General features: G+C 47.5%; 1 protein-coding gene across 1 annotated transcript; it reads left to right on the forward strand.

Annotated features, from left to right (window-relative positions):
- The first annotated feature begins 582 nt into the window (after positions 1-582).
- On the forward strand, positions 583-11173 carry LOC149332037 (uncharacterized). The gene is made up of 4 exons (XM_089557002.1): positions 583-942; positions 2686-2877; positions 8602-8780; positions 9826-11173. The coding sequence occupies exons 1-4, from the start codon at positions 583-585 to the stop codon at positions 11003-11005; spliced, it is 1911 nt and encodes a 636-aa protein (XP_089413128.1). The 3' UTR covers positions 11006-11173.
- The last annotated feature ends 1124 nt before the right edge of the window (positions 11174-12297 follow it).

Here is a 12297-nt window from a genome sequence, read left to right on the forward strand (position 1 = left end):
AAAAATTTTAAGTTACATTTTAGTTTTTCTTTTGTGGTGGACGTATACTTCAGTAAATATGGTTCAGAAAAAGTTCTAGCAAACTTCCGAAGCAAATGATACTCATAGCACCTAATACTGATAGAGGTAATTGCGAGAAAACTGTTGAGTTACAACTGAAAATTTGACTCTATGCGTTCATGGAGGCACCAAGCCTTGAGAACTATATATCTACTAAAGCTGACCAGGGTATGGCGTGCTACGTGGATCGAGTGGCTCGTGCTTTCACTGTTGCCAAGTTGCTTTTCAATGTTATTTATATGGTTACTTCCCTTTAAGGTTCCAAGTTCAATATAGAGTGAACCCAAATTATGCCTTTATGGCAAGTGTTCGAAATAAAAATAAGAATTGAGCGGATAGTAAGAAATGGGAGACCACAAATACAAGCACACGCCGCGAGCAGCCTCCACGAGGACACGCGACCCGTTTGAGCAGAGCATGCGCAAAGAAGAAGAAGAAGAAGCAACCATCGTCCATGTTGGAAACGCCGCGAGTCTTACTCAGCCTGAAAATACTTACGTCCGCTTTACAACCTGAAGCTCGATGTCAACCCCAGAACGCAAGCAGCGACAGGTTGATTCACCGAGCTTGGCCGTTCCCGTAGAAGTTGCGGATGTCCGTAAGAATGTCCGTACCGAAAGTGGCCTGGCTCCCAAGGTTTCGGGAGCGCCACAGCAGAAGACACCGCGGAAGAACGCCGGCAAACGCCGTCGGAAGGGACGAGACGCGTCGCCGATGCAGGGCAAGGCTACGCCGGCGATACAGCCTCCGGAGGTGGCGTCCGTGCCTGCTGCAGCGTCAGCGCATGCCATACCAACTGCCGTGCCTTCCCGGCAGGAAGGTGTAGGCGCCTCGTCGACGACCCCGGCCACTGCAGATAGCTCTCCAGGAGATTCACCTAAGGTACGGACATTGCCTGCTCTTTTTGAAACGCTCTAAGCGGTATCTGTCATTCCCTCTATTCGGGCCTGCTTTCGCTGAGGTGCATTCCAAGTGCAGCAGCAACAAACCTAAGTCAGGGCTCGTGACAAATTTCTCAACAGCGTTGCGACCGGTTGAGAGAGAAATACAAACTCTGCGGAAGGAATTTGAACTAAATTCCTGCCTTAATCCTTGGTTACGTGCCACTTGCTGCGATACAGGACATTCCACACCCGCCGCTATGAATGATGGTAGCGCTGGACAACGCTCTGAAAGGCAGGTTTTACGCAATATAAAAACCCTCAAAAGTCGAAGATTCGATAGCCACAGCTACAGGTCAGTTGGTAGAGCACCATGAACGACGTACGGAGGTCGTAATTTCTGACCCCATTGGCGCTACGTACCTGTTCATTCTCCTACTTTCTAATCAATCATCTTTCAGGCATTAGTTGGTTACAGCGCTAGTGTCCTAATAATCAACCCCGCACACTTTAAAAAAATTCCTGTATGCGTTCCTTGGTTTGAGTGCCTGTTGGCTCCCTTCATATCTATATTCATAAAAAGTCCCTCCTTTCCATACCCTTTTGCACTCGATAGCAATAAGTGTAAGACCGAAGTCGTCTCATATAGCTGTATGTGTGCAACACATGTGGGCGGAAGTTGATCTCTATTTACAAGCAACCTGGAAACGCTGAGAATGATTATGATCGAAATTACGTCGTCTTATACAACTCAAGTGCACGTAGCCCAAAATATGCTACCTCGTAAGTGATCCTAGCTCCGCAATTAAGCCAGTACTTGGAGTGCCGGGGTTTTTTGAAAATTAAGAAAACAAGTATGGAGGTCCGTAAACACCATTAAAAAACATTTAAATTGCTCTGTCGATTACTTGTTTAGACGTTCATATTTTCTATGATTTAACATGAAGTGATCGTGTTACCAATAGAACTAGCTCGGAAAAAAGTGCCCTCGATTTTCTGAGGAGCAACCACCCAGTTCTATTCTAGCTTTAGCACCCAGCTGCGATGGTTATGTAAATGTTGTGCAGAGCAGTGGCGCCATTTCGTGTTTCCTAGCCGACGGCGTTTCCTAGCGAAAATTGTGCGTTCAAAGCACGAAATGGTTAGCTCTTGAAGAATGGAGGTGCGAACTGTACAAGTGTTTATATTAATAGATCTTTGTTTAGAAAGGCCGTACTTCTGCCGCAAGAAGGCGTGATTGCCCTCCGTGGGTTGCGGGATCAGATACCACGTGTCAGTATTGCAGCGCGCGAATAGTGAATGAGGAGGGACACCTGAGCCACCTGTCTCAATTGGGTCTGGCCTGAAACTTGTGCGGTATCCTTTAGTCATTTAAATTAATCCACGATGACGTCCGCTCTCGCAATGAGACGGACCACAGATTTCGGTCAGTGTAAAGTGGGCGTCGGGCCTCAACCAAAACTGAGGGTAACGCAAGGGAGCATCATAAGCCCGGGTAAACTAGCCTTGCTCCAAAGAATGACGCCATTGTTCCGGCAATGTGAAGGAAATTTTGTGACAGGTGGTGCATAACTGGAAAATTTTGGTTACGCAGTCGCAAACTGCTGTTCGCGTGAAGAGTGGCAAGCCGACGTAAATCCCGTGAAAAAGGGCTGAGGAGGGACCCAATTATAGTTGAGTACTTAAAGTTCACTGGTAGAGATCTTTGACGCGATTCCTCGCGATGTGTTACGGGATGTCGCAGGCGGATGCCGGGGTTCCGCGCCAGGAACAGGTCCACGACGCAGCCGTTACAGGGTCTACTCCGGGCGCAACCATGTCGACCTCAGTGGCCGCCCAAAAAGGGAGGCCTCCGCAAGCACGGCGGAGGGGCCACTCAATGACGGCCATGAACGCGCTGCTCGAAGGCCGTGGCTCGCCCACCACCACCACAACGGTGGGTGCAGAAAATAGTTGAACAACACTAGCCCAAAAAATGGCGGGCACCGAACACTGCAGGCGGCTACGCAGGAACCCCAACGAATACAACCTCTTTCACTGGAATTCTTATTCCTTTGTTGTGGTGCGAGGGACCTCATAGGCTTACGTCTTCAGGCCTCACACATGGTGGCCTTGTTCTCTGTGCGCCTTCCGTATCGATGCCCTTTTTACTACGATTTGCCATCAGCACTACGTTCTCGCTTGCCTTTCGTTTTTTGCGTTGATATGTGGTGGCATATGGCTATTAACCATTTCTTGCGAACTAACCAAACTGAACAGATTGTGAGAACTGATCGCCACATCGCTTGGAGGTGACACTTAGGAGCATAGTTGGGTGCGAGCACACCTGCTCTTGTTGAGGCGTTCGTAGCTTAGTCCTGGCTTTTTCGTGCCATATTCCACGGACGACCTGCTGCCTATTCAGCTATCGTCGTCATTTCAGTGGGCCGGGGTGATCCCACGAGCGTCGTTGAATTTTTCTATAACAAGTCTTTCTAGCAACTGCGCTTTACGAGCGCGTGGCTGTTAGAGGGGCCCATTTGAAGCCAATCAACAGGCCTTGTGCATTTCTCTCCTCTCTATAATGCGGTCGCAGCTGCAGTAGCAGCATGTCGCATGGACTGTCAGACGAGTTTTAGAAGACGAAGTGGTGCAAAACGCTGGTTGAGCCTCTAGAGTAGGCATCGAAATTTTCAGTTACTACATATGTTGCAGGCTATGACGTAATCCCCGCACAATGCGATGGGACCACTGCGACGTGTGACGCCTACCGCGAATGAAAGCACGGAATATTTCAAACTCCAAGTAATGTCAGACGAGGCGAGCGCGTAACTCGTGATACGTGCATCGCATACGGGGGTATGAAACTTGACATGCGGACGTAGAGCTCATGTGATGGATCAACGGGAACAGCGACCGGTTGATGATCATGCACGTCTGGCTAGTGGAGATTCAGCAAGCGCGATGCTCTAGCGTACGCCTCGTGGTGGCAGTGCTCGAGGAAAATGGCCAGTAGCGAAAAGGTGAGAAGCAGCTAAGGCTGCTCGGTAGTCGGCGCTGCATCATCATCATCAGCCTGATTACGCCCACATCAGGGCGAAGCCGTCTCCCATGTCTCTCCAATTAACCGCGTTCTTTGCCAGCTGCGGCCACCGTATCCCCGCAAACTTCTTGATCTCATCCGCCCGCCTAACTCTCTGCTGCTCACTGCCGCGCTCTCCTTCTCTTCGAATGCACTCCGTTACCCTTAAGGACCAGCGGTTGAAAGTAATGCCTTCACATTACTTGCCTTGCCCAGGGCGATTTTTTCCTCTTGATTTCGACTGGGATGTCATTAACTCTGTTTGTTCCCTCACACACTCTGCCCGCTTCTGGTCTCTTAAAGGTGCACTGAAGAGGAATCTGAACTTCTATTTTTGCCGCGGGAACTCGATCTACACGTTCCGAGCTTTCTTAGAAACTGCGATTTACTGCCCTGTGTGCCCGATTTCTCCAATTAAATAGAATTAACGTCCGGCTCCCGCCTTTTTTTTTTAATTCTGCCTCGTACGGTGGGCGGAGTCGATCAACGCGTGGAGCGCCTTTCCCCCAGTCCCGTGGCGGCTTGCCGCTCTGCCATCGGCGGAGTAATACGTAGTAGTCCGTAGTAGCAAATAGTCCGCGCGTATTTTTATTTCTTCGGGCTTATTTTGCGGCTATTTTATCTGCGAATGAAACTATTTATTCATGGAAACCTAAAAAACAAAATAAAGCGAAAGCAAAGCCTCCACGGGACTGGGTGAAAGGCACTTCACGCGTTGGTCGACTCCGCCCACCGTACGGGGAGAATTCAAAAAATAAAGGCGGGAGCTGGACGTTAATTCGATTTAATTAGGGAAATCGGCCACACAGAGCAATAAGTCGCAGTTTCTAAGAATGCTAGGAACGTGTAGATCGAGTTCCCGCGGCAAAAAGACGTTCAGAATCCTCTTCAGTGCACCTTTAACGTCACACTTATCATTTTTTTTCCATAGCTAGCTGCGTGGTCCTTAACTTCAGCTGGATCCTTTTCATTAGCCTCCACGTTTCTTCCTCATAGGTACAGACCGGTATGACACAGCTCCTGTATACTTTTCTCTTGATGGATATTGACAAGCTGCCATTCATGAGATTAGAGAACCTGCCATATGTGCTCCAACCCATTCTTATTCTTCTAATTGCTGCATATTCATGTGCATTTCCCAGAACTCCGTGACACCGCCGCTGCGTCCACTTGCCTGCAGTAATTCAATAATGCAGCATGAGCTAAGGGTTTCAACGAAGACGAAACATGTGCACGCACGTAGCACGTCCACGCTTACTTGAACCGAAATGAGCCAATTTGCAACATTTATGCGCGACATGTAACTGTGGCAAACGTAAATGTATTTTTCGTGGTCATTAGTGCGACCGAACGAAAAGGTAAGAAAAAAACTGATCTCTGTGATGTGATGAGTGAGCGCGGAACACCCCAGTGTGGAAAACGAGCCTTAGAGCGCAGTCAGACACGAGACTGCGAATTTTCGCCTCGACATCGATAGCGCTTGTAGGCGGCGCTGTCATCGGTTTGCTCGCTTAGAACGCTCGCATGCATTCCCCCTTTGTGCACTATATTTTGGAGGATATGAAGCACAGATGTCACTTTGGCTAGTGAAAGATTCATTCTCGCCTACACTATGTTTTAGAATTTGCACGTTTAAAATTTATAGTCTGCCAGGTTTTCAAGTTTCTGTGCAAATTGAGCCCCCTTCGTTGTAAGGGCCTCGAAAATTGTTGTTAAAAAAAAATGTGTCAGTTGTGTTTTTTTCGTGCGTAATGTGGTGATTGTAATTCCATTACGAAGTCACCAGAATGATGACGTAACAGGTCGAAGCTTCGGTTGGTGCCCTCGGAAAGGAAAGGGTGAGGGGTAATTGAGGCAGAGTGATAATGTTAGTTCGATAGATTTGAAAGAAGGCAAAATTGGTGACAGTTTTTTTTTGCAAACCGGTGAGTGCGAACGCAAACGAGAGCAGACAGCTAAGAATGGACGACAGATCACTTTCGCCGCTCATTTTTTACAGTCAGCCCGCGCTCCTGTTAACGTAGCGCCACGTGCAAGAAGAAATTTTGTGCATACAGCCCAACAGCTGTCTTCGAGCGTGCCGTTCCTTTTCTAAATTTTGGATAATATATAACAACCCGTCGATGCCTTCTGTCATTGTCGATAGCTGCTCACTTCCCCCGACTTCGGTGAAACGAAGTTGAGGATATCACCCCTATCCTCTTAAAGCCCCTTGGTGTACACTGAGGTTCAGGAACTATACTGCGTCTCACAAGATGTTTGCAGCACTACGAAAGGTAGAGCTCTCTCTTCCAATCAAGATGGCGCGCACTGCATTAGTATGTTCCTACGCGCCTCAATCCCCGCCAATTACTGACAGGTGGCTCCATACTTGTGAGAGAAGGCATACTAGTAGTTAGGTTCTTTCTACCTCTAGCAGGTGGCGCTTTATATCTTTTATGTCATCTGTTTGTTTTTGGACAGGCGGACGGACGCCCGTTCCAAAGGGACTGACCCCACTTTTTCTTTCTTTTTTTGTCGCCACCTTTCCATATCACCTCCTCTATTGTGACGTCACAGTTATTTTCAATGTTCCTGTCATGTGTATATAAATTTATTTATTCTAGCGTTGTCACTACACTGTTAAGCTTGGTCGAATGCAGGCCAGGGGAGCCGAATCTCGATGGTGGCGAAATGCAAAACAACCCCATGCGCTGCACGAAAGTCAACGCACTAGGGGTCAAAATTAATCCGGAGCCCTCCACTACGGCGTCTCCCATATCTCATGAGAGACGATTTTCTCTCACTGCGTGGTCCCGACTTTTGTGCGCTGGTGAGCACGTTAATGGGGCTCATCTCATCGCCCTCATCACAACTCCATTCATCTCTGCTGGCTGTATCGTCCTCCAGGTTGACAACAATAGCCAGTCCTTGGTCAACAACATTGTCGATGACGTGATAAGGTTTCCTCATCACATCTTCCTCACGAATAACATGCTGCACGTAATTCTTACATTTCTCAGCAGTCACTTGCATGATGCGTTGCCAAACCAGAGCCTTCACGTCTTGGAGCTTAAACGTCTTGTTCTGACTGGCAACGAAATCGTTGACATCGCTCCATACAAGCTCTATCGAGTTCAGTTGGCAGTGGTAGGCTGGCAGGTGCACAGCGAGATGGTCAGCAGCTTCGGCGATGCAGTACACACGATATCGGTCCCCACCTGTGTTCACGTTGTTGACAAGCTTCATGAGCTCGGCCTTCACCATGTCGCTGCTCCACGCGACACCTTTTCCATCTTTTTTTTTTGAGGCTACTCATCCGCCGCACTTTACCCTGCTTCACAGAATGATATGGCGCGTTGTCCATCACTGTAACGCTGCCGGCTTCTTCGGGAACAACACTCGACCCGCCGTCAACGTCTGCGTTCTCCACTGGTAAAGCGTTCGCTCGTCACGTGGGTGAGTTTTGCCGTGCTCCCGATGAGCGCATTCGTGCTAGAACTGTCCCCGCTCTCGATGCAAAGTACTTGAAGAAGCCAACTGCGATCGCCTGTGTGGGAAAACAGCGCACTGTTGGTGTAGGGCACACAGGCGACACAACCGACTCGGCCGACGCCATGTTGGAAAATGGCGACGCATCAGTACCTCGCAGCAGGCCTCCGCACAGCTGGGTTCGTACGGGCTTTGTCTGTTAATTTCACGAGTGACTGAAGCTTTCTATACCATCTAAACCGACCGGTCCAAACTTTGTTTTCAATTACTGTGCTCATTGTTTGATTAATAGTCCTACACTGCTCAAATATTCGAGGGTCTATTTTTTGTGTTGCAGCAGCTCTGATTGGACGAGAGAGCTCCGCCTTCCATAGTGCTGCAAACATCTTGTGAGACGAAGTATATATTCAATTTCGGTCCTTTTAGAAATCAATGCTGTTGCTTTTCTGCTTATGCTCATATTTGTTCGGTAGCGAAAGTTGAGCTTAGTGCGGAGAGAATTTCCTTTGTAAAATGGCTTCTTTTTTTTTTTTCGCTGAGCGGTTCAATGCCTGCTGTCAAAACTTGTGATGATATCGTCATTACCGTATAAGTTTGAATGGGGGTGTGGCCTACCCTCCAGATACCTGCACGACAAAAGCTCTTAAAGCGCCATAGTCGACTTCACAATATAGCTGGTTGTGGCGACAACTATATTTCATTTTTTACGTATTGTACCTCATAAAAGCTGAGTTTTTTAGCGGGGGCACGCATGCCTTTGTCCTTAGCAGGAGATGCACCATCGATACAGACTAACATTGGATTCTCCTTGGTGTACCTATAACGTTAGTAACGTGCCTCAACAATCACTTCGAGCAGCAAGGTCAGTTGTTGGCTGTGTAGCAACTGTTGATTGTTTGCGTTGCAAAGAAGGAATGTATTGATACTGGACGGTCGTGAAAGTATTGTCGTTATTCAGAACAGCGCACGAAACACGGACAAAAGAGGGGAGAATCGACAACACGAGCGCTTGTGTTTTCTATTCTCCCCTCTTTTGGCCGTGTTTCGCGCGCTGTTGTAAATAATGAACGAGTACCAACTCGCCTAACTTTCTTCACTCATCTAAATATGTCGTTCTTTCTCTTGCAGCAGTCGCCTCGAGCGAGTATCCTGGGCGGCGGTGGCCGGAGGTACTCGCAGTTTCGGGGCGTGGTGATTGCCGCCGTACTGCTTGGTGCGGTGCTGGTCGCCTTCCTTGCTTTCCTGAAACCCAAAGTGCCGCGTCAACTCATGTCCTACTGCCAGACGGACTCATGCTATGAATTCAGGTGAAAAATACGGCGGCGTGATTGGCGCCATGAGGGCACTCGCTGGCGTATTGCTGGTTACAATGCTTGAAAAGACGGCAAAGAAACACACAGGATGTCTTAGTTGTAAGTTATGAGAACGATTCGAAAGTTTTTTTCCTTTGATTACGGGATTGAATCTCAGGCTACTGCTGTACTGGAATGGTGTCGAAGATATGCCAGCACGTAATATTAGACAGGTAAGAATACGTTGTTGAATGCCTTGCACGATGTGCTTTAATGCGTGCGGCAATTGTACGAAACGTTTTTCCATGCCTCTATGGGATTCAGTGCTTTCGTTGCACTTATTCCAAACTGTTATAGTATGCACTGCCAAGATACCCACTGTTAAGCAGAATTACATCCGCTCCTTTTTCACATTGTTGCAAAAAACTAACTTTGGTTTGCTGGTCTAGATATGCGTGCAGACAAGAAAATGGTGCTCCGTCTTCCAAAAACTACTTCATTGTTCCACGATTAGGTTAATGCGGCCAGCATTGCAACAATGTGTTCTAAATTTGACTGAACGAGGAGAGTCAATCTGAGGTGCAGATGTGTCACCTTATCTGAGGATTTTTCGCTCACGCCGCAGCCACCAACGACGCCGGTTTTTTTTTTCGCTGGACAGGAAATTTCACCTCTGCGCGTTAAAATTTAGATTGTTCGTTGGCAATGGGAAACACACTCTGCATCACTGTCAAGGTGAGAACCTCCGGTGTGGAATCCAGTGCCCAATTTGGCTTTTGCTCGAGGCCGCAGGTAATACTATCTTTCCGCTCTGAGTATTTTTACGCGGACGAATTAGTATGTTTGAGTCATGCACACGGGATCAAGAAAAGAAGACAGTTGTTGCAAACTGGAAGACCAGCCTCATACAAATAGCAATATAAAAGCTGCTGCTGAACACTTCGGATCATGCTTAAGAACTATTGACGAGCACCTTTGTTTAAAACTCTATAGACTCCTACATTTCCAAGAACTATCCTCATAGTGCTCGATATACGCATATGTTCTATATTCCATGCAGAAAGCTCCTGCACGAGCAGCTGAGCAAGGACGTCGACGCATGCGACAACTTCACCGCGTACGTGTGCGGACAGTGGCGGCCCCAGAAAATGTTCGCTCCGCTATCCGATTCGGTCCTGTCGGACATGGCCTTTTCCTGGCGTCAGACATTCCGAGACATTCTGGAAATGGGCACCTCCGTACTGCCGGCGGGGCGAAAGGTCGCCGCCATGTTTAACAGCTGCGTGACGCAATCTGAGCTGCACGTGGACGTCCTCAAGGAATTTATGCGCGCCCGTTGCTTCATGTTGTGGGAGGACCTTGGAAGCAAGCCTCCCCTTGAGATCCTCTTCGACCTGTCCTTCAACTGGAACGTGGATCTCTGGTTCACGATCAGGCTTCTTCCCAACATCACGCAAGAGCCACAGCGCCGACTATTCATCACGCGCAGCCCGCTGGTCCCGCTTTGGAGCAGTGTGTTTAACATTATACCTAGGGACAAGTTTGCCACAGTCTACATGGCAATGTTTAATCTTATCTGGACTAACAGGAGCTTGCCGACGCACAAGGAAGCCATGAGTGTCTACAGCACCCAGGGCGCTATTCTAGGGCGCCTCATGGAGTCGACACGCTCTGCCCATTCACCTGCATTCTTCCCTCTGGTGGACCTGGCCAACCACACAAGTCTTGCCACACCCGAGTATATGGAGGGCATCATGGCCCGTGCTCTACAATTAGACCCTCCCTTCAACCAGAACGACTTTCTAGTCCTTAGCGACACGGCGCTGCTTGACACCGTCCTTACCGTGATCCGTGACTTCGGCGACTACGCCGTGCTCCAGCATATCACCTGGTTCTTCATGCAAACTTACGCAGCCGTAGCAGGGCCCAGGGACGTTCTCCGGGCCGTGCACGGAAGCTCCGAGAAGGCAATGCAAATTTGGCCCCGCTACTGCGCCCTCCACACAGAGGCCAGCTACAGGCTCCTGGCAGCGGCTCTGTCTGCCGTGTCCCTGTTTACTGCCGAGGAGCGGAGGCGCATCGACAGCTATTTGAAGGCAGTGCAGCAGGTGATTGTCTTTATTTTTTTTTTACTCAGGAACAGACATCCAGAAAAATGGGTAAGGAATTCGTTTATGCCCTTAGCAATATGCTATTTCGGGTGCATGCCGCATCCAGGCGCAGGTGGTAATGACCTGTAGAAAATTCGTAACCGCTTCACCAGAACGCTTAACAATTTTATTGGTTCCCGGGGCCAGGGTGTGCCATTTTTGTTCCTACTTCATGGATGCGGACCGGCAAATGTATAAAATGAGCACCCCTTAGATATAATGGAATTAGGGATAAAATCGCCATCGAATGGAGTGCATTACCTGATATGCGATTTAAAACAAGCAGAAAACATTCCTCATTTATCGAATTGTTTGGAAGGTAAATAAATATCTCGTGGGCGCTCAAAACATTCGCTGCGTCTACTTTTACCCTTTGCTATGTCGCGCCGCCTTCCCTTAATTGCGTTCATATTATTTGGTCTTGAATTGTAATTCAGAATAGGGCGTCACAGTGCAGCACATTCAAGTTAGGCAATATCCGTAGTATTGCAGAGGGATACAGATATGGGGAAGTTGGTTACCATGAGGTTTCAGCACCGCAAGCATCCCAGGGACGACACAATGCAGCTTTTGGGCCGTTAATCGTGGTGTTCATTCCCTGAAACAATATGGTAAAACTGCAGTTGAGTGCTGGTACATTACAAGATAATTTCAGCAGGTAGCATTTCAATTGAACCGTTTCGTCCTACACTGTAAAAAATATTTATTGAAAAAAACAAATTTTCTGGCAGCTGGCCTGCCAGAAATTTTCTGTTATGCTATGTTTTCGGTTTTTTACTTTTTCTGTCATTTTACAGATCTTTTCTGTTTTCGACTAACATAGAATTTCTGTTAAGACGATAGAAATTTTCTGTTATTGTATGTTTTCTGTTTTTACTTTTTCTGTCATTTCACAGGGTTTCTTGTTAACAATTAACAGAAAATGTCTGTGAGGATGACAGAAATTTTCTGTTATTACTTTTTTCTGTCATTTAACAGGTTTTTTTTCATGACTCACAGAAATTTTCAGTGAAGCTCCATGTTCTGTCATTTCACACACTTTATTTCTTTCACATCATCTTTTAATGACTGACATAAAAACAGACACAGAACATTAGGACTGCTGCCACATTTCAATAGAATAAAATATTTCATCGCTTTTAAACAATCACAAGCAAAGGCAAGTGAGTATTCAAGAATATTGCAAAATATGCAGTGTTAAACAATGCAATCATGGCTGATATTTTACTATACAGTAATATCTTTCAGCATCACTTAAGTTAAACGGTAGGAGGGTGGCCGAAGAAAAAAAGAAGCTTACGTTGCCCTGCCTGCCCTACAGGCATACAGTAAAAGCATGCAAAATATGCAGTAATGGCAAGTAAAGTAGAAACGAAACCTGT

The sequence above is a fragment of the Amblyomma mixtum genome, chromosome 8, assembly GCF_055824585.1.
Source record: "Amblyomma mixtum isolate Tamu chromosome 8, ASM5582458v1, whole genome shotgun sequence".
Lineage (NCBI taxonomy): Eukaryota > Metazoa > Arthropoda > Arachnida > Ixodida > Ixodidae > Amblyomma > Amblyomma mixtum.

Bases quoted from the DNA above. Each gene is read 5' to 3' on its own strand.
- LOC149332037 (XM_089557002.1), top strand. From the start codon at position 583: ATGTCAACCCCAGAACGCAAGCAGCGACAGGTTGATTCACCGAGCTTG. The intron at 943-2,685 runs GTACGGACATTG...GGGATGTCGCAG, and splicing joins CTCCAGGAGATTCACCTAAG to GCGGATGCCGGGGTTCCGCG. The intron at 8,781-9,825 runs GTGAAAAATACG...TATTCCATGCAG, and splicing joins GACTCATGCTATGAATTCAG to AAAGCTCCTGCACGAGCAGC.